General features: G+C 38.1%; 1 protein-coding gene across 1 annotated transcript in view; it reads right to left on the reverse strand.

Annotated features, from left to right (window-relative positions):
* ZBTB11 (zinc finger and BTB domain containing 11) overlaps positions 1-27,767 on the reverse strand; it is a 32,515-nt gene extending 4,748 nt beyond the window's left edge. The window contains exons 1-8 of the mRNA XM_042955037.1: positions 27,236-27,767; positions 19,397-19,632; positions 17,727-17,958; positions 7,297-8,138; positions 6,879-7,058; positions 3,742-3,987; positions 2,268-2,412; positions 1,361-1,478 (exon numbers count right to left, since the gene is read on the reverse strand). Of these exons, the coding sequence (XP_042810971.1) occupies positions 1,361-1,478; positions 2,268-2,412; positions 3,742-3,987; positions 6,879-7,058; positions 7,297-8,138; positions 17,727-17,958; positions 19,397-19,632; positions 27,236-27,545 (2,309 nt within the window). The 5' untranslated portion in view covers positions 27,546-27,767. The remainder of the gene's footprint in view (positions 1-1,360; positions 1,479-2,267; positions 2,413-3,741; positions 3,988-6,878; positions 7,059-7,296; positions 8,139-17,726; positions 17,959-19,396; positions 19,633-27,235) is intronic.

The following is a 27,767-nucleotide window of genomic DNA, read 5'->3' on the forward strand; positions in this document are numbered from 1 at the left end:
TTTAACCGAGTGAGCCACCCAGGCACTCCTAAAATAATTTTTTTTATAATAAAACTAATAAAAGTGAGAAAAGAAAATATGGCAGAGTAGGAAACCCCACAAGCTCACAAAAGAAGTGGCCAAAACTAGCCAAAACTATGAGGATCAATTTTATTAGAACCCCAGAAAGGGATTAAAAGTGTACAGTGGCCAGGCAAATGTTTAATTAAAAAGAAAATCAGGGGCTCCTGGGTGGCTCAGTCAGTTAAGCATCCGACTTCAGCTCAGGTCATGATCTCCCAGTTTGTGGGTTTCAGTCCCGTGTCGGGCTCTGTGCTGACAGCTCGGAGCCTGGAGTCTGCTTCAGGTTCTGTATCTCCCTCTCTCTCTGACCCTCCCCCATTCATCCTGTCTCAAAAATAAATAAACGTTAAAAAAAATTAAAAAAAAATCATTAAATCTTGTGAGAGAGCTTTGTAGCATCTGAACTCCCCTGATCCCCTTTCCCTGCTTCTCAGCTGAGCAGCAGCCATGAAGACTGCATTCCCATGATGGGCTCCTGGTGCCAGAGGGACTTCTTCTTAAAGAACTGTGCTGGTCTCTTTTGACCTAACCGGTGACTCCCTCAAGTATCCCCCCAAAAGGGCCTGCATTCTGGAATCAGACAGTGGTGATATTTCCACAATGTACCGAATGTACTAAAAGTTAGTGAACTGTACACTTTAAAATGATGAATTTTTTGTGAGTTTTACCTCAATTATAAAAGAGATTTCAAGATGCTTTGGAAAATAAAAAGAGGAAGAGAAGAAAAAGAGTCTAAAGAGAGGAAAAACTAGCAGACGGCTTAGCACTTTAGATGAACAACCTAGAAAAAAATCTCTGGCTCGCACTGGGGGCTCTCACTTCCTACAATCTCTGCCTCCAAGTAGTACGTTTGAAGAATGTCTTTAAAGTATTTCAAGTGAGTGATTTACATGGTATAGGATATCTAAATAAAACTTAAAAACCATAAATAGCAATATCTAGGCATTAAAGACATTAAAATAAAAAATAAGTAACAACTGAATATTATCTTCAAACAGTTTTTTTCAGGTTTATCAAGTTATAAAATTGTAAGATATCTGAAATGCACATCATAATGGTTTGATACATATATCCATTGTGAAAGGATTCCTCCCATTTAGTTAATGTATCCATCACGTCAGATATATGTATATATATGTGTGTGTGTATGTTTAAGTTCTACTCCTTTATCAAATTTCAATTATATAATAGTATTATCAACTATAGCTACCTCAAATATTTTCTTCTGAAAACAATTTTCAAATAAACCTATGAAGAAACACAAGGAAACTGAATAGTTTGTGTATTAAATACTTACTGAGTACAATGATAGCCTCGAACTTCAGGCTTTGGCTGGTGTTTCTTTAGGTGCTTGCTGAGGCCAGAGCCCCTGTGAAAAGACTTTCCACAAACTGAGCAAAGGTACTTGGACTCTCCTATAAAAAATAAAAAACATGTCACAAATCCAGCAATCAGGTGCTCTTCCAACAGAATACTTTACGTTACACTTCAGAAGTTACTTTACCAAAGGGACACAGAAGCTATAACATTTGGCAGCCATCTTCTCAGAACAACAACAAGCCAAGTCAAAATCTTCTGTTTCTTCTCAACTACAGTACTAGCAAGGCTACTACCACTACCCAAAGAATGTGACACGCTTGCATAATCATCTGGATTATAATAATACAGAGTTGAACGCAAGTTCTAGAGCAGATATCTACCCTTCACTAGCCATGGCGACATTATCTAAATTATGCATGATTCACTAGTGAGTACACATTTTGCTACACTGAGGGAAACAATGACTATTTTTATACCAATAAGATAGCTCTAAACTAGATTTAAAGAACACTTTTTAGCCTTAATTTGAATTTTTTTAAATGTTTATTTTTGAGAATGAGACAGAACGCAAGTGGAAGAGGGGCAGAGAGAGAGAGAGAGAGAGAGAGAGAGAGAGAGAGAGAGAGAATCTGAAGCAGGCTCCAGGCTCTGAGCTGTCAGCACAGAGCCTGACACGGGGCTCAAGCTCATGAACATGTGAGATCATGACCTGGGCTGAACTCACTTAACTGACTGAGCCACCCAGGCACCCCAGCCTTAATGAAAAAAACTGCACACACACAGCCGTTAGTGTATCAATATAATTTCTAAAACATATATAGCACAATAATTAACTGAATTATGGTATATAATGGGTAGCTAAGTTAATACAAATTTCTCATTACCTGTGTGAATACTCATATGTTCTTGAAGACTCCGTTTGGTAACAAATGACTTAACACATAGTTCACACTGGAACTGCTTTTGTGATTGATGGAGACTCTGGTGCAATTTTAGACCATGTTTATAGATGAAAGTCTTTCCACAGACCTAAGATGGCACAGGTATTTATACCAGTAAAACAGAAAAGAGAAACCGGGGCTGTTTCTGAAGAATGAGGCTAGAGAAACTATATGTCATTTTAAAGAAAAGAATTATAAACAAAATGACAAACTGAAAGCTGAAACAAATGTCAAGGATATTTAGCTGGCTGACCATCTTCTGACTCAGAACTTAACAAATATCGCTACTTTTCTTACATCCACTGGAGGTCAAAGCCATACAAAAGACCCTCATGCTGTCCTTGTGAGACTAATAAACAGTATACCTTATATTAAGAGACATGACAGCTTAATCAAGAAAATATACTAATTTATTGCTACACAAACTAGAACAGTGCTTCTCAAACTCTGTGATGAATCAGTCTTCCTTTTGTCAATCCATTTTTTGTTAAATATGCTAAAAATGTCACAACAATGTAACTGCCATGAGAGTTTCTAAAAGTCCACTCTCCATTTCTGTACATATCTTCCATGGACCACACATTTTGAGTAGTGCTACACTACAAGACCAGAGGCCCAATTAATACTCAGTTTTAAAATTTATGAGTAAAATGATGCTTAGGACTTGGCTTCAAAAGAAATGAGGGGAAAGGGAAGTAGGGCAGTGAGGGAAGTATACATAAAACACAGCTGATCATGTGTTCATAGCCACTGAAGCTGGATAAAGGGTCCATGAGAGTCTATTCTATTCTCATATTAACAAAAAGCTAAAAAAAAAAAAAAAAAGGGGGTGGGGGGAGAGAAACATTAAAAATTTCACTGGGGGAAAAAACTCATTGTTTCCAAAACTGTTTATTAATAAAAACGAGTTCCACTTATATGCAAGGCTACAGGGGCTACTGGAAAATTTTCACTGTTCCAAACAGCCCAAAGCTGGCTAATCACAGGATTCTTAGCTAGAAGCTGTATTTTGGCATTCAGATAGTCTCAGTCCTCAGCTCTAGAGAAGAACACACAGCTTAGGGAGGATTTTTGCTAAGAAGATTTGTTTAAGCCATGGGTTCCTTTCCAGTCCAGGTAGGTCCCGCTGAAGCTTAAAGGGATGAATGGGATAACGAACTAGTTATTCTCACCTAACATCTTCTGAATCATAGTAAGTTTCATGAACATCCTAAACTGATTCATTTCAAATTACAACAAATTAAATAGCAAATCAAAGAACACAACTGGGAATTTCCCTTAAACCAGGCAACAAACTGAAAAAGTCACAGAATTCTCTGTGACTCCAGAGAGTCAGGGTGACTCCAGAATCAACCAGTCTCATCACTAGTTAAGTTCAAATTTTCTTTACATAACAAAGTAAATGTCATGGCTTTACCTGGCATGCATGTGGCTTTACACCTGTATGCTTTAACATGTGTATTCGAAGAGAATATAATTTAGGTAATGTCCTTCCACATATGGAACATATAAATTCTCGTTTGGTTCTCCCCTTCTCAGACGATGTTCCTGATGCCTCATTAGACGTGGAATTGGAAGAAGATGAAGTGGGTGCATCTTTTCTGGTATGTCGAATAAGATGTGCTCGCAAGGAGGCACTGTACTGAAACTGTTTTTTACACAACTAAAAGGAAAAGTAAATAAAATTCTGTCTAAATGTAGTTCCGTAACAAATGTTAAGTGACACCTGACTCCTATTTCAAGTTCCCGTTTGTTACAATTATATAAATCAAAAAAACCACACACTCTATAAAAGATGATATGCTAGGTATCAGACATAAGGATGAAAGGGGTTAAAGACCCAGACTCTACTCTGGAGAGGTTTATAATCTAACCACAGAAACAGGATTTACATGTGAAAGAATGAAGTATTTAGGAAGAGGGAGTAATTGAAGCAATAGACAAAGGCATCAATGAGGAGACTAGGTCTATCTAGAAGGAACGGTAGGATGTCAACAAGAATGCTATCAATAGGAGTACTACAAATTGTTAGGTGGAGCAAAACTAGGGGTTGGAAAAGTAGAAAAAACTCTGATGGTCCTTGGATTTTAATCTGTAGTTGTTAGGGATTCATGAAATATTTTGTTCATTCTTTTAAAAAAATCAAAGTTATATATGCTCACAACCTATAATATTTAATTTTTTTAAATAAATAAAACTCGTCTCTTGCTCTATTTCTGCCATTGTTTTTTAACTCTCTCATGATGCTTGCTTACCTTGGTAACTCTAAGTAACATGAATAATGGATGATGACTCTCTCCCTTCACCCCTCCACTCCCTACACATATGCAGACCTATTACCTTATTTTCTCAATACAGCTATGTTGTAGTTTTGATTAATTTCTACATTCACATTTTTTCAATGATGTAATTACTATTACAGCTGGGCCACAGAGTACACTATGATTCTCTTTCCCTTCTTTTTGTTTTGTTTTGCTTATTTCTGTTTGTATTTACTGATTATTCATCACGAAACCTTTCCCTCAATTGTCTACTGAGGGGAGATTTAAAGACATCACCTATGAAAGAGATCTCCTTCAAAGCATTTTGTCCTGCTCCAACCTGGACTGGTTGTTTCCTATGCTTGGACTCTGTAGAATTGGACCCCATGTTTCCCGGTTTCCCAGGTCTTTCTCACTTTAGTGGAACACCTCTGCAAATAGCTTCCTGAGAAAGGGAGTCTGGGAGGTAAAACTTTTGAGACCTTGCATGTCTGAAACTGTTCTTATCTACCATCACAAATAACTCATAGTTTGGTTACAGATTTTAAGTTAGAAATCAGTGCCCTTTAGAATTTTAAAGACATTATGCTTTTCTTTGTCTTTTAGCTTCCACTGTTGCTGTTGAAAAGCCTGAAGCCATTCTGATCTTTACCTTTTCTATGAGTCTGACCATCTGTTTTCTCTATTGTTATTTATGAGTTTTTCTTTGTCCCTTAATTAGAAGATTTCATAATTTATCTTGATATAGATTTACTTCCATTTATGGTTCAGGGCCTGCAACATGCCCTATTTCACCACTTTTTTTTTTTTTTTTTTTTTTTTTTTAAATTTTAGAGAAAGAGAGAGGAAGCAGGAGAGGGGGCAGAGGGGGAGAGAGCGCAAGCAGGGGAGAGGGAGAGAGATAAAGAATCCCAAGCAAGCTCCATTTGTAGCGTGGAGCACTTAATCCCACAATCCTGGGATCATGACCTGAGCCGAAACCAAGAGTTGAACACTGAACTGAGCCACCCAGGTGCCCCCATAAGGAAATTTCTAAATTCTGATATTTTTCTTTATTGCACCAATGATTTCCTGATCTCTGTGTTCTCTTTTTGGTGTTATCTGGATATTAGACATCCTACACCAATTCTCTAAATTCCTTCACTTTCATTTTCTAACTGGTCTTCTGCATTATTTCTGAGAGATTTAGTCTATTTCCCAATTTTTCTGAGATTTTTGTATTTGTGGATTCTTCAAAGTTTTTTTCCTTGAAATATTTATTCCTGAATCTGATGATCCCTGGTATCTACTCATCTTTCAGAATGTTAAAAAATTGATTGGAATTTCTGTGTAAGTATGTGGGGGGTGGCGGGGAGTTGTCAACCACTGGCTTTAGTCAGCACTATCTTCAGGTCCTTTGTTATTGCGCTTCGGATTTCTCATCTCTGAGAAACTTTTTTGCTTTTGGGTTAAGGGTCTGACTGCTAACATTCTGGGACTTGAGAAGGGACAGAGGACTTGAAGGGTTTCAATATTCAGTAAATAAGGTTTTCCTTTTCCTTGTTTTGGGTATAATACATTCACGTACACTGTATGCAGTGTTCCCCAAAACAGTCATGGTTTTAGCTCTTCCAGAGAGAAGAAGATGGATCTTTGGCTGGGCGAGTGGCTGTGACTTAACTGCTTCTTACAAAATTTTCTAACAACCAGATTCACTTCTGCTTTCAAAGTAGCTATAACACCAACTCCTGAGGCATTTGGTAGTTCTGCAATACAATTCAGATGGATTCTTAGCTTTCCCCACTGAAAGCCTGGAATGAGCCCTTTTAAATCTGTTAAATCAGCTACTACCTCCATTTATCAGGGTCCAGGATATAGTTGATTTCCTCTTTACTCTTTTATGAACTTAAATTTTTGTTTAAATTTATTTATTGTTTTTTTCAAGTTTATTTACTTATCTTCAAGTAATCTCTACCCACAAGGGGGGCCTCAAACTTATAATAATAACCCTGAGATTAAGAGTCATATGCTCTAAGATTCATATGCCAGGCACCCCTGAGCTTTTATTTTTTCAGTAATAATTTTACTCTTGTCTTACTAGGGTATCAGGAAGAAGCAAAGACAGGTCACTGTTTTTGTTTTTTTTTGTCAAGGAAATGACATGTACAAATCAAAGATGACTCTTATAGCAATATAAGGGAGACAGAGAAACACAGAGACTACAAGTAGTAGAATAACAATGAAGCAGCAAAACTGGGTTCTATTTATCATGAAGTTAGATAAATCATGTTTAATTAGCTTTCCAATTACTTACCGGACATTTGTAATCTCTAGCTCTTTCATGTTTCAGTGTATGCATTATAAGGGCATATCGTCTCTGAAAAACCATTCCACATTCCCCACATTTATGGGATGCTGCTTCTTCAGTAGTCTCTTTCGTATCCCTTTTTGGCTGTTTCATTTTTTTCCCTCTTTGAACTAATTTCTGGGCTACCTAAGTAAGGGATAGAAAACACAATCTAAGTAAATACAGCCATTTTGATTTTTAAAGTCACGAGTCATATAATATTTCAAACTGGCATTACGTTATTAATACCGGTATTTAAAACATTAAGTTGCTTTCCTGCACCTACTGCCCTTCCTCCCAAAATAATTTTACCACAGGAATAAGTTGATGAATAGAATGCTTTTTACTTAAAGGTAAAACTACAAAGCTCAACTCTTCATCATACCTGTTGAACTGCTGACTTGGGAATGGCTTTCCGTTTCTGTAGCTTTTTCTCCATTCCTTTGTGTAGTCGGATATATCCCCCTTCATTAACAGAACGCTGCCGAAGTCTGCTTCTGTAAGTTTCATCATCAGTGCTAAGGTCTGGCTTTGCTGTCAGTGCAACTAGATTTTCCTGATCTTTTAAAGACTGGCTAAGGTTCTGCATTTGCTCTGGAATGTCTTCAGCACAGATATCTTCACTTGATGGGTCATTTCCCATATCACTGTTTTCTGGAGAGTTACTGATCACATTCTCCTTTGAAAGTTTGGGATTAATATCAGAAGGTGCGCTATCTTCTCTGTTTAAAGTTTCTACTTCTGTCTCATCATTTTTTGTTACTAAATCAACAGACTCCATTTCAGGATGGGAACCAGTTATACAGCCTGCAGGTGACAGAGTGGCTTCAGCTTCGGAAGAAACCTGGGGTTCAGGGTGCTGTCCTAGCTCTCCATTCTGCTCAGTTTCTGGCAATTCTCCATTCACCAATAGTACAATTTCACAATCCCCAAGTTCAGTAGATAATGTTGTTGTGGTCCCCTCGTTGCTAGTCACAGGAGGCACAGTGCCTCCATTTTGTTCTGGTAAGTCCTGGGTGGATGCAACTGTTTGTACTTCACCCTTCTTATATACTGTTAGCTGCTTCTCTTCCATTAGTTTATGCACACTCTCACAGATTTCTAAAACTTCCGACATGAAAAGATGACGAGCCAGGATGGCTACATCAGCCATGCTACAGAAGTCAAAACTTAGCACAGAAGTGTAGGCAAATTCCAATAAAGGAAGGAAGCTTGCCTTACAAAAACCTGCATGGAACAAAAAAAATGGGGGTACAAAAAAGTTAAAGGTCTACTAAAACACCTTAGAATAACAATTAATACATGATTATGATATATAAAACAGAATATAAAGGCAAATATGACCATTTATTCTGCAATTAAACACTGTGGATTTGTTTTGTGTTCTGGTTGCTTAATAAACCTTGACTAACTCACTTCAATGAGCCGAGTCTCTCAATACCTAAAATAGAAAATAGTATCAGACTTACTACCTCAAAGAGTTGCTGTAAGGCAGTCATTTTCAAACTGTACTCCTTAGAACCCCGGGGGTTCCTCAAATTCCCCTCAAGAAACAGCTGCTGGAGAATGGAGGGTAAAAAAAGAGAGGGAGGCAGGTGAGTAGGCAGGGTTCAACCAACCTGTCCCCTAACCTCACTTCTGTAAGTATAACCATATATTTTAATAACAGAAGTCCATATAAAAATGATTGTGAACAAAGGGTTCTACTACTGAAAATTTAAAAATAAGATCTAACACAGGGGGTCAGCAAAGTTTTTCTGTAAAGAATCAGTTAATAATTATTGCAGGCCATAAGGTGTCTGTTTCAACTACTCAACTCTGCCACTGTAGCTAAAAAGTACAGCCACAGATAACACATACGCAAATATACATGGCTGTGTTCCAATATACTTTACAAAAAGAAGGGAAATGAGGATTGCTCTGTGGGCTACAGTTTGCAGATTACTGGCCTAAGGAAGGAAATAATTACCATACACATGAGGTATTACATTTTTATTTTATGTGAGAAAATGAGATCAGTTTATTTCTAAGTTCTCAATATTTCACTATTTTACAAAAGCTAATATTCATAATTCAAAAATAAGATAAAACAGTGATAAGTCCAACTCCATCTCCATAACCAGTATGAATAAGAATCTGTATAGCTTTCCAGAGCTTCTTTATACAATTAAGCAAATAATCTTATTCCTCCTTTTTGCAGTAGGTGGCATATAACTTATACTTATTCCATGCGTTTTCTCATATCATAATTTAGCTTAAAGATCTTTTACAAAAATATAAAGAGCCAAAGCAACCTTTTAAAAACTCACATTTGCTGTATTACTCAGTTTTGACTCAAGGTACATAAAATGTAGTCCTTTTATAGAAGTAGATGATGAGCAAGGAAGAGAAGCCTTAAACTGTGAGATATGTTAGCATTCCAGTTGATCATGGCTAATTCAGCCATCCTAGGAAAGTTGGTAATTAAATAGGCTGAAGCCATGTTAATCCTGCTACAAATCATAAGACCAAGTTAAATAAGCTTGAGGTAAGTATTTCTTTAAAAAAAGGTGGCGCGGGGGGAAGAAAACCCACAAACAAAATAATGTATTTTGGTCTTTTACCTATACCTTTTTAAATTTTTTTAATGTTTATTTATTTTTGAGACAGAGAGCAAGCATGAGCAGGGGATGGGCAGGGAGAGAGGGAGATACAGAATCTGAAGCAGGCTCCAGGCTCTGAGCTGTCAGCACAGAGCCCGATGCAGGACTTGAACCCACGGACGTGAGATCATGACCTGAGGCGAAGTTGCACGCTCAACCGTGCAACTTATGTATACCTTTTTAAGGTGCCCCTTATGTATACCTTTTTAAGTCTGAAGTCATGAGAAAAATTTCCCATGAAAGAATTAACACTGTTCCAAGTAACAGTTTAAATATATAAAACAGTTTTTTTCAAGGACACAAGTCATGTTTACCATAAAGTACAAAAACACAAAGGAAAAAAAAATCATTCATAATTTTGTCAAGAGACAATAGGCAGATAATTTCAGTATCTTGTTTTTACCCCTAGCCTTTTTACATACAATATACACACTCTGCAAAACGATCAAAATGACAACAATTTTGCAAGATAATAAAAAATTCCAGAGATCCATTATACAACAATGTGAACATGATTAACAATAGTGAACTGTATACTTAAAAATCATTAAGGCTGGGGGGCAGGGGCGCCTGGGTGGCTCAGTTTGTTAAGTGTTCAACTTCAGCTCAGGTCATGATCTCACGGTTCGGTTCGTGAGCTCGAGCCCTGCATCGGGCTCTCTGCTGTCAGCACAGAGTCTGCTTCAGATCCTGTCTCTCTGCTCCTTCCTTGCTCACGTTCGCTCTCTCCCTCTCAAAAATAAACATTAAAAAAAATTAGGAGGGTAAATTTTATATTGTGTTTACCAAAATTAAAAACTAAAAAAAGAAAAAAAAAAAAGGACAACAATGGTTGGTAATAGATGGTGTTAGGGAATGTGATCAAAAAGACAGGTTTGCCAGCTGATACGTGAACTGGATGGACCCTGGGCACTCAAAGGCTCCCCACCTTCTTCCCTGTCCTTGGAATGTGAGTTCCACTTGCCTTTCCTGCTCCCAGAGGCTGCTCTAAGGACATAACCTTGAGATAGTGACGTGATACTGAAAATATCTACACAGTTTATGTGACTGGACCCAGTTAAGGACTCTTACAAACTTTTAAGATTTGGTGGGCAGGTGCAGAGATACATTCATCTTGCTGCCACCTAAGACAAGCCTCATACATAAGCGCCCTTTGCTTGTTAAAACTGCCACCTACCAACCTGGAATGGTTTGCCCATTTCTTTGGTCTCTCCCTGCCTTTTGAGTACAGGGACCAATTTCACATTACACCAGGGAAGCTCATGGGAGAGTTATGAACCAACAGACAGAAGAATTATGACAGGGACTTCCACATCCAACAGTATGGCACACTAACATACCCTAATTTGACCCAATTACTTAAAAAAAAAAAATAGGACATAAAAAATTTTTTAAGTATTATTTTAAATATACTTGGTGCCCCAGCATTGAGTGAAACAGGTAAGAAATCCTTCCTGATTAGTCATGACCTCAAACCAGGCTTAATCTAGTAGGATTTTTTGTTGAATATATAGCACTTTGGTAGTCAAAAAGTCCTCACGCTCAGAATTTAAAGTAGTCCCAGACTGGTAATGCCCTCAGAATCTTAAGAACCAAATGTTTTCTCTGTGGAAAACACTGTCAACCCAAAACTCAAAGTTTCCTACAAAGTTCTGAAGAATATAAATTCAGTGTGCACAATTTTTTGATTACAAACAAGGCACCATGAATAAGAGCTAGTGGAAACAAACAGCATGACTCAATCCAGCAAAGATTTTTATTGCTATGATCACATATAAAAAAGTCAACGGTGGCATAACACCACTAAAGAGCAAAAGGTCATAAAAAGTAGCCCCCTAAAAGAGACACATGAAAAGAACTACATAGAGCCTCTAAAAAATGGAAAAGAGGGGCCCCTGGATGGCTCAGTCAGCAGAACATGCAACTCTTGATCTCAAGTATGTGAGTTCAAACCCCATACTGGGCACAGAGCTTACTTAAAAAAATAAATAAAAAATAAAATAAAATAATAAAAATAGAAAAGAGATTGGAATAAAAAAAAAAAACCTCAGTAAATGAATTTAACAGCAAATTAAACAAATTAACAAATTAACAAAGCTAAAGAGTAGGTGAACTAAAATTTTCCAGAATATCCTACACAGAGATAACCAAAATATAAAAGAAATTAAGAGACACAGAATATAAAGTGAGAATGTCTACCTAACTGGAGTTTCAGAAATATAGAAAAGAGAAATTGAGGCAGAAACAATTTTTGAAGAGATACTAGCTGAGACTTTTTCTCAACTGAGAAAAATAATCTCAATTGCTGGGTTCAGGAAGTCCAACAATTTCTATGCAGGACAGTTAAAAGTCAAAGATTCCCATACTGGATTAAGAACAAAATCCATAAATATGATGATGTTTAAACAGAAATCTAAAACCTCAAGATACAAAAAGGTTGAAAAACAAAAGATGGAAAATATCCTAGGCAAATAGTTATGAAAATATTGTTTACATACCTAAAAAATATTTACTAAAGTAGTCAAAATAGAAAAATAAAAAAATACTGCTTACGAGATTTTAATGGTAAAAAGTATTACTAAACATAAAGAGGGTCATTATGTAATGATAAAAGGAAATTCTAAACTGTTTTGTATCTAATAATACGTCCTCAAGATACATAAGACAAAAACTGAAGAAACTCGGTAACAGATGAATCACACTACTTAATACTCTAAAGCACCTCTGTCTATAACTGATAGATCTAGGGGTGGCTGTGTAGCTCAGGTCATGATCTCATGTTTTGTGGGTTCAAGCTCTGCGTGGGCCTCTGCACTGACACTGCATAGCCTATTTGGGATTCTCTCTTTGTCCCTCCCCCACTCAACACTCTCATGCACATGCGCTTTCTCTCTCTCCCAAAACAAGTAAACTTTAAATAAAAACCTGAGAGATCAAGCACACAAAATAATCAGTAAAGAATTAACAAGCCACAATATATTGAATATTGCTTCCAACTAAAAACATTTACGTTCTATTCAAGCAAAATGAAACTTATAAAAATAGACCACATGTAGGATTAAAAGCAACAGAACTGCAGTATTAAAGGGAAATTTATAGCCTGGAACGCTTAAACTAGAAAGTTGGAACGGCTGGGAGTTAATGGGTTAAGGATTATACTTAACCAAACACAAAGTAACAGGGACTCCCGTCTGACTCAGTTGGTAGAGCATATGACTCTTGATCTGGAGGATGTAAGTTTGTGCCCCATGTTGCGTGAAGAGCTTACTTTATTTTATTTGCGTATGTGCAAGTGAGGGAGGGGCAGAGAGAATCTTAAGCAGGGTCCAGGTCCAGTGCTGGGGCCCTGGGCTTGGTAGATCCTGATCTCAGGACTGTGAGATCATAACATGAACTGAAATCAAGAGTTGGATGCTCAAAAGACTGAGCCACCCAGGCGCCCTAAGAGTTTACTTTTAAAAAAATAAATAAAACAAAAAGACAATAATGTTCAAATAAAATAAAAGGAAGATTAATGAGAAGAAATTAGTAAGAAAATAATAGCTGTTTTTCAAAAGGTGTGTTAAGAAAACTTAGTCAAAACTTGGTAAGAGGTAAAAAAGACTATTAAGTGTTAAGAGCAGTGTTGTACCTGTACCACTGATTGGCTGAAAGAATTTTTTCTTCAAATTCTGTTAGAAAGTTTTAATATCTTACTGGTTTCCTCAGTTAACTACATAAAACTTTTGGATTATATATGCATAACAGCTTTTTTAACTTAAAAAAAAATTATGTTTTGGCTAAGTGATAAGCAAAGTTTTTCTGTAAAGAGCCAGGTAAACAATACATTAGGCTTTATGGGTCACTGGTTTATGTAGCAATCTTTAAATTCCGCCTTTCTAAGTTCAAAAGCAGTCATAGACAAAGAAAATGAATGGGTGTGGCTGTCCCCAATAAAACTTTATTTACAAAAACAGGCAACGGGCCAGAATTGGTAGGATTAAAAAAAAAAAAAAAAAAGGAGTCAGTAAACATCTAGTAAGAAAAATGTAAGGGGTGGAAAGGAAAGCAAAAAAAGAAAAGGGAAAAGAGAAATGAAAGAAAGAAAGGGCACCTGGCTGGCTCAGTCAGTCATGTGACTCTTGATCTCGAGATCTTGAGTTCAAGCCCACAATGGGCGTAGAGCTTACATTAAAAAGAAAAAAAAAAAAAAAGGTTAAAAAAATGAGAAAAGGCACAAATAACCAATATCAAAGAACAAAAGAAGTATCTACATTGACAGGAAATGTGTTGAAGACAGTAGTATTTAATACTTTGTGCCAACCAAAAAATAAAATAAAGTAAATTACATTAAATTTTGTGCCAATAAACTTGAAAATTTAGATGAAATGAACCAAATTCTGGAAAAAATGTAACTTTCTATAAATTACTTAAGATGAAATAGAGAATTGAATACTTCTCTAACATTAAACATGTCAGATCAGTATTTAAAAATCTTCGCCTCAACTCCACTACAGGCCCAGGCAATTTTAGCCACCATTCTACCAAACATTCAAGAAACAGGTAATTCTAATCACACAGTTAACAATTTCAGCATATCTAAAAATTGGAGGGAGCATACATTTTATAAGACTAGACCAACTCTGATATCAAAACACGAAATAGTATGAAAAAGAAAAAAGAATTACTCATGAATATACATGAAAACACTCTAGACAATATTAGTAAATCAAACAGCAATTTACACAAAAGGCAATATAACATGACTGAACTGGATTTATTTCAAGAATGAAAAACTGGTTTAACAGAAAATCACTGTAACTTCCACATTAACAGAATAGTAAAAATAAAAATGGTTTCAATAAATACAGAAAAAAATATGTAATAAATCAACACTGTGGGAGAAGGTCATCAAGATTTGACTTCCAGTTGACCCCTGAGCTTGACCCAGGCAACTGGAGGCTCCCCACCCCTCCCTGTTCCTGGAATGTGTTCCACTTGCATAGTCTTGAGAGAGAAATGTGGTATTGAAGCTATCTGGACTGGGTACATGACTGAGCCCAGTTAAGGCCTCCTGCATACATGACTAAACATAGTTAAGGTCTGTGTATAAACTTTTAACATTCTGGCACAGAGATCTATTCATCTTGCAGCCGCCCAAGACAATCCTCACACATAAGTACACATAAGTTCCCTTACCTATGAAACCTGCCACCTACCAATCTGACGTGGTCTCTTTCTTCAGTCTCTTGCTGCCTCTGTGTACAGAGGGCCAGTTTTATTTATTTATTTATTTATTTATTTATTTATTTATTTATTTATTTAGAGAGACAGTGCATATGTGAGCAGGAGGGGGGAGGGGGAGAGGGAGAGGGAGAGGGAGAGGGAGAGGGAGAGGGAGAGGGAGAGGGAGAGGGAGAGGGAGAGGGAGAGGGAGAGGGAGAGGGAGAGGGAGAGGGAGAGGGAATCCCAAGTAGGCTCCGAACTGTCAGTGTAGAGCCTGACATGGGGCTTGATCTCAGGAACCATGAGACATCACTGACCTGAGCCAAAATCAGTAGTCGGACACTAACTGACTGAACCACCCAGGCACCCTCCATACATGGGGGCCAGTTTTAGATTACACTTTGGAACCTCCTCAGGGAGTTACGAACCAACACCATTTTTAGAGAGAATTTCCTTAACATTAAATAAAGCGTTATCTATTTAAAACATTTACCAAATGATAAAAGCACTTTCTTTAGAAATGGGAACAAGGTAAGTGAACCCTCTTCCACCATTTCTATTCAACTATTTTTTTTGAGGTCCAGGACAGCACTGTAAAGCAAGAAAACAATTTCAAAATATAAAGACTAGAAAGGTAGAAACAAAACCATTACTATTAGCAAATAATATATTTCTTTTATATGGAAAACCTCAAAGAATGTATAAATGACTGAATGACTAAAGGAATTTGGCAGTATTACTGTATATAAAATATACACCAAAAATAAATCTGAAATTACATAATTTTAAGAAAAAAAAATAACAGTTTCAAAACATATAAAGTACCTTGAAATAATCCTACAAAAGATGTTTGAGACTGCTATGGGTAAATCTCTAAAAGTTTATTAATTCAATGTAATCTCTATCAAAATACACTATTTTGTGTGACTTTGACAAGCTGCTTTTATAGTTTATATGGAAGAACAAAGGGTTATGAAACTATGACCCACTTGAGTAATAAAGGTGGGAGACTTTCCTTATTATAAAGCTATGGTAATTAAGATCAGGTGAAAATACCATAAGAGAGACCACCTATAGACTAGAACGATGCCTTAGAACTGGTACCAAATATGTGGAAATTCATCAACTGGCAAGAAGAGGATGGAGTCTTCACTAAAGGGTTCTGAGACAAGTGATGATCAAACGGGGAAAAAATGAAGTCAAACATCTATCTCACACCAATAAAATTCTGAGCAGACTAAAACTTAAATATGAAAGAAAACTATGAAAATTTAAAAAGATAATCTATGAACACAGCCTTATGACTTAGTACAGAAAATTTTTATAAGCATTAACAAAGGAAAACAATGATTAATTCAACTACATTAACTAGGTAATTAAAAAATACACTATTTTTAAATTCTGTACACATATTTTATACTCTTCACTTAGTGTTTGAACCAAATAAAATTTACCTACTTAACCTGCTATTAATTTACATTATATTTGCTGGACAATATATAAACATAAGCACATAGAATGAAGAACAAATGTGTCTTTTTGTCAGAATATTAGGATGCTGCACTGCAGTTAATATAGGGCAGCCACTTCTTTTGCTATAAGCTGCTGAGAAACTGAACAAGAGCAATATTCATACACTTCTCTCTTTCTGCTTCAGATGCATGAAAAGTAAGAAAAAAATTCCAACGCTAACTTTTATCAAAAGACTATATCCATGGTGCCTGGGTGGCTCAGTCGGTTGAGTGTCTGACTTCGACTTAGGTCATGCAAGATCTCATGGTTCGTGGGTTCGAGCCTCCCCAGCAGCCTTTGCACGGACAATGCAGAGCCTGCTTCAGATTCTATGTCTCCCTCTCTCTCTGCCCCACCCCTGCTCATGCTCTCTCTTTCAAAAATAAACATTAAAAAAAAAAAAAAAAAAAAACTATATCCATGATGAGTTTTATTATTCAGAGGGCCTAATAGAAGACATATTTTTTCTTGAGTCACCAAGCCCAGAAAAAAGTAAATTATCACTAATCTCAAATGTAATACAATTCTATGATCCATGAAAGTTTTTGCTCACCATTATATCCCCAGAGCCTAAGCTAGCTCCTCGCACATAGTGGATACTTAATATATATTTTCTAGTAATTCAACACATAGCTACTGCTAAGGAAAAAATATGTTATTTGTCTTTCCAGAAGAAGTAAGTTTAAAAAGCGTAAGGTAGAAAAGGATCAGTGGTTAACTAGGTAAGTATTTATAGATCTGGGTAAAGTCACTTTTTTGTTTCAGAAAAAGGAAATGATATTTCACACAGTCATGTCAGTAATTCAGTAACCAAGAGTTACAGTAAGTTAATATTACAAGAAATGTATAAATAAGGTTACCTATTTAATTCTTCCTAAATTTTCATTTGTTGACTCCTAAGCCAATATATAAGTTCTAGTGAGTCAAAAGAAAGTCAAATTATTCATTTATAATAACAATAATAAAATCAAAGAAAAAAACCACACTTGGAATTTTGATTATTGTACATTAACAGTTTACTGAACCTAATGAATTCTAATAATTAATCTTAAAAAATAAAAAAGACTTACAAAAGTGCTCTATTATTATGTTCCACAACACAGATATAGGCAATTTTTTTAACAAGCAATTTTTAAGTAACATATTCACTTAGTGTAATATAACACTGATGCAGTTATGTATTTCTCTCAAACTGTTTTTAGCCATGTAAAGGTCAGAAATTTTTCTGCCACTACATCTGTCTCACCTAAGAGGTAGTGACAGAAAATGACAGCCTTTTCCAGAACCGCACCTTGGAAAGCTTGCTAGAAGAAGGGCTTCTTCAATTCGCCTCAGTCTGCTGCTCTAAGTGGGCTTCTCCCACTGCAGCACACACCCTCAGTTTCTAAGACAGACACACACCCACCTTCCAGTAGGTACTTACAAACAAAAAGCAATAGTATTAGAAAATTCTTACCAGAAAGATCCACCACTGCCTCATGACTGGAAACAGCTCCTTTCTCAATAAAAAGATCTCGAAAATATTCACTATTAGCTGACAGAACAGATTTATGAGCTTTGTACTCCTCTCCCTCAATTAACAAAGTAACATCACAGAACTGGTTGGAGAGTCTCTGTTCGTTGAGCTGCTTTAAGACAGCCTGACAATGTTTTGGAGAAGAACGTTTCACCACTCCTTTGGTGTCAACCTATCAAAATAAGTTTAAGACCAAGAGTTGTATTATGTATCATCTGTATTTCTACCTTTAACAGAATTTAAAACGTGACACATTATTCACTTTTAAAGACACCATTAATTAATATGAAGAAATAGCCAGATATTCTTTATTACCTATATATTTAAATTAAAGGAGCATTCTTACTATTTTCTGCCATGTTCCTGCATCTCACTTCTTGCTGCCTTTATTTACTAGTCAGAAACTTAATGGTGTATGAAAGTAATGCAGGTAAAAAACAAAAACCTAGCCAATTTTTTTTTTTTAACATTTATTCATTTTCGAGAAAGAGAGATTGTAAGCAGGGGAGGGCTAGAGAGAAGAGGACAGAGGATCCAAAGCAGGCTCTATGCCGACAGCTGTAAACCCAACGCAGTGATCCCACCAACCGTGAGATCATGTCCTGAGTTGAAGTCAAGACGCTCAACCAACTGAGCCACCCAGAAGCCCCAGCCAGTTTTTTTTTTTTTTTAGTGTTTATTTTTGAGAGAGAGAAAAGGAGACAGAGACAACCCGAAGCAGGGCTCAAATTCACAAACTGTGAGATCATGACCCAAGCTGAAGCTGGACACTTAACTGACTGAGCCACCCAGGTGCCCCAAGACCTAGCCAGTTTAATTTACCTTGTTTTATGACCTAAAGATTGTTTCCAGAAACGTATTGTCTACCTGTACCAATATACCATTTATTTATTTATTTTATTTTCAGAGAGAAAGAGAGAGAGAGAGAGAGAGAGACAGACAGAGAGAGAAGCAGGCAGAGAAAGAGGGAGAAAGAGAATGCCAAGAAGGCTCTTCACTGTCAGTACAGAGCCCAACATGGGGCTCAATCTCATGAACCTCAAGATCAGGACCTGAGATGAAATGAAGAGTCCAATGCTTAACCCACTGAGCAACCCAGGTGCCCCACCAATATACCATTTAAAAAGGCAGGAAGAGGGGCATCTGGGTGGCTTAGTCTGTTAAGCGTCTGATTTTGGCTCAGGTCATGATCTCATATCACAGTTCGTGAGTTTAAGCCCCTATTGGGCTCTCTGCTCTCAGCACAGAGCCCGCTTCAGATCCTGTCTCCCTCTCTCTCTGCTCCTCTTCTCCTCTCACTGGCACACGCCTGTGCTCTCTCAAAAATAAACAAACATTTAAGAAATAAAATAAGACAAGAAGAATGATTAACAACAAACCAACAACCTACATTCTAAAGAGAATTAACTACAGGAATATTTATAATTAATGAAAAAGCAGTCTTAGCATACTTTTAGTGTATGTAGTAACAGAGTGTATTACCTGAGACAAAGACTTACTTAAATTTTCAACAGTCAAGCAGTTTTGGTACTTGAAGAAAAAATTCATGAAGACTACAAACCTAATACATTAGTTACAAATGTTAAAGCTGAATGGAAAGTTCTACTTACAAATACAAGTTCATGTTTGGACACTGGCTTCTTTTTTGCAGGCTTGGAGGCTGCAGTTGGAGCTGAAGTAAAATTGCTCAGATCATCCTCTGATTCATTACTTTCTTCTCCAGACTCAAGGTCTAGTCCCAATTCTTCTAACATTTCTGAAGTATCTGATATTGGACGGGACCGATCTAGCTTCTCCTGGCATTTGCTACACTGTTTAATGTAATCTTTCACTTGCTTTAATATACCTAGAATAAAAATTAAAATTAACAAGTCAAATTTAATACTATGTCATTTGAAAATTATTTTTGGTTCTTTAATCTACGTACACTGATATGTTTGAGTGCTTACGTGTGGACACACAGTATGTAAAAGTGATTTCTTGAGAATGCAAGGTGCATGTTTTCATAGATGTAAGGTTGCAGATGATGGTTTCCATTCTTATTTTTGCTTATTCCTAGTTATTTGCTTCCCCACCATATGATTACATAGCAGTACCCATTTCCATGAGAGCTGCAACTCATTCATGCTATAGAAATTGTATGAAAATGCCAATATGACCTTCGTGAACAGTTATATAACGTGATTACCTCTCCACCCTACTAACATCAGGATTTCCCATGCAATTTGCTTTGGTCAATGGAATATAAATAAATATAACGTGTGCCATGTCGCAAAAGCTTTAAGAGGCCCTGTTTCTCATCGGTGATCTGATCTTCATCCCCTCTGTCAAATAACAGCATGTTCCAGATGGATGCCATCATTTAGCCTGAATTGCAGATGAAAAATGACAGGTGGAGGGGCGCCTGCGTGGCTCAGTTGGTTAAGCACCTGACTATGGCTCAGGTCATGATCTCACAGTTTATGAGTTCGAGCCCTGCATCAGGCTCCGTGCTGACAGCTCAGAGTCTGGAGCCTGCTTTGGATTCTGTATCTCCCTCTTTCTCTGCCCTCCCCAACTCACGCTCTCTCTTTCCCTCTCAAAAATAAACAAACATTAAAAAAAAAAAAAAAAAAAAAGGTGGAGTGAAATTGCGACCTGAACTACAATCACAACTTATAATGAGAGTGTAAAATAAATCTCATTTTTGAAAGCTATGAGATTTTAGGGTTGTATGAAATAACAGTTTTTGTTTTGTTTTGTTTTTAGGTCCTTGCATGATGCTGGGCACAAAGCAGGACACAGTAAGTAATTTTTTTTCATTTTGATAGAAAAAGCACGAGTGGGGGAGGGGCAGAGAGCAAGAGGGAGAGAGAGAGGGAGGGAGAGAGAGAGAGAGAAAGAGAGAGAAAGAGGGAGAGAGAGAAAGAGAGAGAAAGAGGGAGAGAGAGAAAGAGGGAGAGAGAGAGAGAGAAAGGGGGGGAGAGAGAGAGAGAGAGAGAGAAAGAGGGGGAGAGAGGGAGAGGGAGGGAGGGAAGGGGGGGGGGAGGGAGAGAGAGAGAGAGACAGAGAGAGAGAGACAGAGAGAGAGAATATATCCCAAGCAGGTTCCGCACTGTCAGCACAGACCCCAATGCAGGATTCTATCTCATGAACCATGAGATCACAACCTGAGCAGAAATCAAGAGTCGGAAGCTTAACTGACTGAGCTACCCAGGTGCCCCACAGCATACACAATCTTAAAAGTTGCTTGTACACAAGCCACTCACAAAATCCTATCGTGAATTTCAACTTCTAGTTCAGCATGTTGGGGCAGGGGTGAGGAGCAGGGAGAATGCTTACGCACACCATCCTCCTTACAAGGTAGGACCAATTAATTTCCATCCTACAAATGAGAAGGATGAAGCCTAAGAGGTAAGAAACTTGTCCCAAGTTGCATCTAGTAAACTGCATTACTGGGTCTCCAAAAGCCATCTGATTTTCAGTATATTATGCTGCTTACCCAGGAATACATTTATCCATCACTGTGGCAGAAAATTCTCCCCCTACAATCCCCACGTAAAATGTAAATGAAAAGGCTCATTACTTAGCTAAAATGATATAGAGGTATATAATAAGTTCCTGAAAAGAATTTCAAGACGTCTAATTATACCATGGTTCCTTTCAACCTTCGGGTAATATTCAAGCAATGTTTCTCAAATTGTATTATGTCCCATACTTACTAAAAAAGTATACACTGGATTAATAAATTCACAAAATTATATTTGCATTTTATACACACATAATGGGTATTATCACATTCAAAGCTCTAAGAGTTCTACAATGAAGACAGCTGCTTAACAGAAATTTGCCAAATTTATTTGTTATAGATCCCCTCCACCCCCCCAACCCCTGCCCCCTCTGCCCGGAACATAACTCAGAAAATACTGGGTCAGGATTAAATGAAACTTCCATAAAAAGGCATTTATGTGTGCATATTTAGAGGATATATTCTAATGTCTGAAAATGCTACAGTCAATAAAAGTCTATACCTGTATGCTACAGTCAATAAAAGTCTATACAGTGAGAAGATTTTTAAAAATGATAAAAAGGCTGGATGCATATATATTTTACATATAATTACATAAATAATTAAGAGTAAAATTATATTTTACATATAATTAAGAGGTGCCTGGCTGGCTCAGTTGGTAGAGCATGCCACTTTTGATCTCAGGGTCATGGGTTTAAGCCCCACATTGGGCGTAAAGCTTACTTAAAAAAAAAAAAAAAGTTCATTCTCTTTGTAAAAAGAAAAAAAGAAGTGAAGGGGTTGGGGTGATGAAAAATTTCTGAAGAGTGGTGATGGTCACACAACAATGTGAATGTACTCAATGCTTCTGAACTGTACACTTAAAACAGTAAATTTTATATTATGTATATCTTACCACAACTAAAAAAAAAAGTAAAGGAGTACAAATACAAACTTCCAACTATAAATAAATCATGGAATAAACCATGGGGATGAAAAGTACAACATAGGAGATATAGTCAATAATATGGTAATAATAATTTTCCATGGCAACAGATGATACCTAAGCTAAGCTAAGGTAAACATTATGTATATAATTGTTGAATCGCTAAGTTATACACCTGAAACTAATATACTGTAGGCCAACTACAGTAAAAAGAATAAATGGGTATAAGAGTGGGAAATGACACATGTAAGAGAATACATATTTATAAGTAAAAAAACATACTTAGAGGGGTGCCCTGGGTGGTTCAGTCAGTTAAGCGTCCAACTTCAGCTCAGATCATAGTCTCATGGTTCGTGAGTTCAAGCCCTGTGCTGGGCCCTGTGCTGACAGCTCAGAGCCTGGAGCCTGTTTCAGATTCTGTTTCTCCCTCTCTCTGACCCTCCCTTGCTCATGCTCTTTCCCCCTCACCTCTCAAAAATAAACATTTAAATAAATAAATGAATGAACATAAAAAAATACTTAAATAAGAAGTAGTGCTGAGGAAGTTTTCATCTTCACAGTAAACAAAGGCAGCATTTTTTCCTAATTAACTTTGGCTGTATTTCTAAACATTTTATGATTCTACATCGTTCAGTATATTCTGCATATAGCAGAACTCTGGTTACACCATAAACTTATTGACTTCAAATGGTACTGGAAAAACTACATAGGAAGCACTTGAAAAGGATAAAAATTATAAAAACTACAGGAAAAAATTTTAATGTATGATAATCAGTTTTCTCAAAAGTCACCCGATATTTCAAGTCCTCTCCCTTGAGTGTTAGTGTTTTGATGGATCATCTTAAATCTAGCTTTAAAGATTCAGAAACCTAACCTCTAGTTCATCCAGAATTAAGTTGAAAGACTGACTCAAGTTAATCACTAAAAAGACATCAATATATAAACACAATTAATTTACTACATTACTGCAAAGGATTGAAACTACTTATGCAGCAAAATCTGAACCCACTAACTAGCTCGGTGACCATGCCAAACCTCTCTGTGCCTACGTGTCATCGACTGCAAAATGGGGGTAATGGTACTTACACTATGGTGTTATGATTAATGTTAAGATTTATAAAGCACTTTGAACACTATATGACACACAGTAACTACTACATAAGTATTTGCTAAATACGGTAATACTAACTGGTCAACCTCTCTGGTACTGCAAAAAACAAAAACCCCACATAAAACATCAAGATTACCATTAAAAGATTCTTCACTGAGCACAGAATCAAAACAAAAAAAGATAAAGACTTTAGTGGGTAGTCCTCTAATAAAACAACTTGAGGAACAGTTTCTTACCCTAGGGCAGGGTTTCTCAACTTCAGCAGTGTTGACATTTTGGGCCAGATGATTCTTGCTGGTGGCGGGAGGGGTGTAGAGGGCTGTCCTGTCCATTCTTACTGTATCACGTTTAGAAGCATTCCTAACCTCTACCCAACTAGATGTGGATAGCAACCCCTCAACCACCACCACGAGTTATGACAACCAAAACTGTCTCCAGACATAGCCAGACATCTCTTGGGAAGCAAAATCGTTCCTGGGTCAAGAACCAATGCTTCAGATATCTATTTGCCAAAATGAACAATTTTGCTCCTATCAGCTCTTCAAGAGCTTCCGTCCCTATCATTTTTGGATACAATGACCACCCCGGTTCAGGGGCTCCCATTTCTGGTTACATGCATATGAATTCTTCTGTTTTGTTTTCTTCAAAGAGGTTACAGGTGGTTAGTTATGGTTATAAAGACCCAGTTTTTGGTGGAGTTTCTGGAGATTACAACCTCTTCTAGGCTCCCTAACAACAGCATCCATTTATCCCATTATTCTAAAACAAAAATCAGTTCTTGGGGTAGGGACTTCTGCAGGTAGCTAACTTTTTTTTTTTTTGGCCAGTTTAATCTTTGTTTCCCCCTCCTAATTCTTTCTTTACATTCTGGAAGCATTTCACTGTAGATACCTAGCATCAGCATCTGATGGAGGCAGGGAAGAGAATCATTTTGAAACTCCAGCACAGACTTCAATACAAGATGAAATAAGAGGTTTATGTGTGTGTGTGGGGGGGGGGGGGAAGGCCTTGAGAATAATTATTAACATTTTACATTCTGAAATTTGTTATATGTAAACTTCTAGGCACCGAACCACAGTTTCACAACTGTATTCAAAGGAGGAAAATTGCTACAAACTTGCCTGAGCACTAGAATATATCTTATGACAGCAGCATTTCAAAAAAAAAAAAAAGCAAAATAAATTATGAATCTCATTAAACTGTCCTTGATACAACTTACGACTCTGGAACAGTTTGTTTGGCACTTACATTGATCAATTCTTAATAGCTTTCAGGTAAATAGTCTACAATGGCTTTGTATTATATATATACCTTACACATAATCAAGGAAGCAACCAAAGTGTTAATGTACTAAGAATCAATATGAATAGCTACTTTAAAAAAAATAAAATGAATAGTTAATAACTGAGAGCAAACTTCTCTGATGATTATGAATTATTTTATTATTATTATTATTATTTTTAAGTAAGCTTTATGCCTAACGTGGGGCTTGAACTCACAACCAAGAGTTGTACGCTCTATGGACTGCAACAGCCAAGTGCCCCACATTCTTATTTGAAAGGAGGAACGACTAAAAGAATAAAAATAATGAGATCATCAAATAACAAAAACTCATTACATGTCAACAAAATAGCATTTTATGAAAAAATCACTAAAATCACTAAAATCATAAAAATAGTGAGAAGAGGGGTACTGCTTTACATTTTTGAAAATCTTTTTAATGTGTGGTTTAACAGAAGACAGATTATCATATATGCTTCTGCAATCAACTTATTGCCATATATGACATGTCACATAGCCTCTGGAAAACTCCACCGTATACTTGGAAAACAACTAGAAAAAAAAGCAAATAATGCCTTGGAATTATGAAAATAATTTTGCCTTTGTGGATCTTCTGAAAGGCCTCAGGGCCTCCCTTGCCAGGGGTTCACTACTCTACTGACGTGTGATACTTCAAGAATAACGGTTCTAGTCGTTTAATGCCTCTTAAGTTCTACAAATGTAGACAAACCACAAATGTATCTCTTTCATTTTTAAGTTAAACATAAACATGGTCTCCTTTTTAAAAATTTTTGTCTTTTGACACACTGCACACCAAAAAACTCAAACAACCCCCCCCCCCCCAACCAAACTGCATTCAATATCATTCACAGATAATAAGTTTAGGGAACGAAAATTCTTAACACTAAACCGTTACAGCAGCATATAATAGTGGTTAAGAGCATGAAATCACAAAGGTCAGCTGTGTGACCTCTGACCTATATAACCACCTGGTGCTTTTAGTTTTTTCATGGCTGAAACAGAGATAAATATTTCCACCTTACACGATTTTATCAAGATTAAACGAAAACAAATTAAGAGCTCAGACTATGCCTGCATGTACAAGTCTGATCAATGATACTCTTAGCTATATTTTAATTTTTAACATGTCATAAGGTATTTTTTAATTATTTTTTTAAAAGTAATCTCTACACCCACAGTGGGACTGAAACTCACCACCCCAAGATCAAGAGTCACAAGATCTAACCACTGAGCCAGCCAGGCGCCCCAACATGTCATAAAGTACTAAACATAAGACATTTGCTCAGGAAAACAATTGTCTGACCAAATCAATTTTAACAAAAGGCAGCAACTACTCCGTATTCACCCTTCACACTTCTGTACCTTTAGAGGAATTTAATTCAAATATTGGTTTAAAATAAAAAATAAATTAAGAGAACGCATTTAAGCAAACAATAGAGCTGGATCGTTTTTTGAAAACACACGAGAACTCTTTAAGGAACAAAAGGAAGGACTACCCAATAGTTTGTCAATTAATAGGCTTGATGACAAAGTTCAGGAACTGAAAAGAACTTCAGAAATTAGTCCGTAGTCGAATTTCTTTAATCACGGATAAGCAACCCAGACTGTTAATTTCTCCTGAGCCATAAGGAGACTGAAGGGCAGAATCCTTCCTTACAAAACCTCTCCTAAGGGCCTGCAAACTTCCACTAATTCCAAGTGAACAGTTTGAATGTAAATCAAATTTGTGGAGGATGAGGGCGGTAAAGAGGCCAAAGACCCTTGCCCTCATTCCTTAACCTGGTTCCCAAGCAGGCAAGAAACTTAAGAGCAGTATTTCCTGTTACAACCACAGTAACCTTATCTTTCAGGAGTGTACATAGTGCCTCAGTTTCCAAAGCGCTTTCTACAGTATCAACGGGAAGAAAATGAAAACATTCAGAATGAAGGGCATCTGCTATTCACATTGAATTCTTGCCCTAAAATCGAGGTTGAAGACAGTTATTTCCATACAGTCATTTCAGATCAGCTCTGCACGAGCTGTGTGATCGCGTTATTGCTTATTTACGCCGCAGTAGCACAATTCGAAGAATACGGGCAAGCAGGTCCAGAGAACCTCAAACCGGCAGGCCCACATCCTAGCTCAAACGGCTGAAGCAAGCAGCCCAGGCTTGGAACAGACTGTCCCTTCCCCAGACTATCAGCAGGAACAAGATTTTAAAAGGCACAGACGTAGCTCCGCTCGATCGCCGCCCTGGAGCGTCCGGGAGGGCAGGAGCCACCGCCTCCAGCACCGCCGAAGGAGGCGGGCCTGCCGCAGCCCGCACGACCGGGCCCCTCCCGGCGGCTGGCCCGGCCCCCGGGGAAGCCCCCTTCGCCCCACCCCGGGCCAGGGCCCGCCCCCAGCTTCCCCGGCCTCCTTCCTGTGGGAAGTGCGGCTCCTTTCGCGTCCCCCACCCTCTCGGCTCCGCCTGGCAGCCGCTCCGCCGCGAGCGCCGGCTGGATGGGCGAGGGGCGTCTGGGACCCTCCAACTCGCTCGTGCGCAAGCAAGCCCGCCTCCGCCAGCGGGCCTTGCCTGGACAACAGGCCGCCGCCCGCCCCCTCGCCACGGGCGAGGTCCTACCTCGCCACCAGTAAGTCTTGGACAAGTCGTGCCAGGTCTGATGCCGGGTGTGGTGAGTGCCGCCCGGGCCCAGGTGCGCCGCCTCGATGAGCCCCCGGCGCCGCTCGGGCTGCAGCACCACCTCCAGCTCCGCGAAGGTCTTGCGGTGCCGCTGCCGCCGCTGGTAGTACAGGGTCCCACCGCGCACCACATAGCAGGCGGCCGCTTTGCGGATTTTACGCTTGACATTGCCCTCCGTGCCCGGAGCATACGGCTCACGCTCGTTTGTCAGGTAGCGAAGAATGGCCCGGTAGCTTTCCTCGCTTGACATCTCTGACGGCGGCTCCCTAAGGGCGCCTGTCAGTGGTGGGGGAGGAAGACAGCGCACTAGCTCCGGACGGATGCAACAGCGGCGGCGGCACTGTAGGGAGGAATGGCTGTATCTGTGGTGAGTGCTCTTCGACGGCGCCCGCAGCGCGAAGGCAGAACCGACGAGTTGGTAACCAGGGGGAACTGCACTTCTCCAGCGCGCGGGATCCGCTGGCGACTGACA

This window comes from Panthera leo, chromosome C2 (assembly GCF_018350215.1).
Source record: "Panthera leo isolate Ple1 chromosome C2, P.leo_Ple1_pat1.1, whole genome shotgun sequence".
Taxonomy (NCBI): domain Eukaryota; kingdom Metazoa; phylum Chordata; class Mammalia; order Carnivora; family Felidae; genus Panthera; species Panthera leo.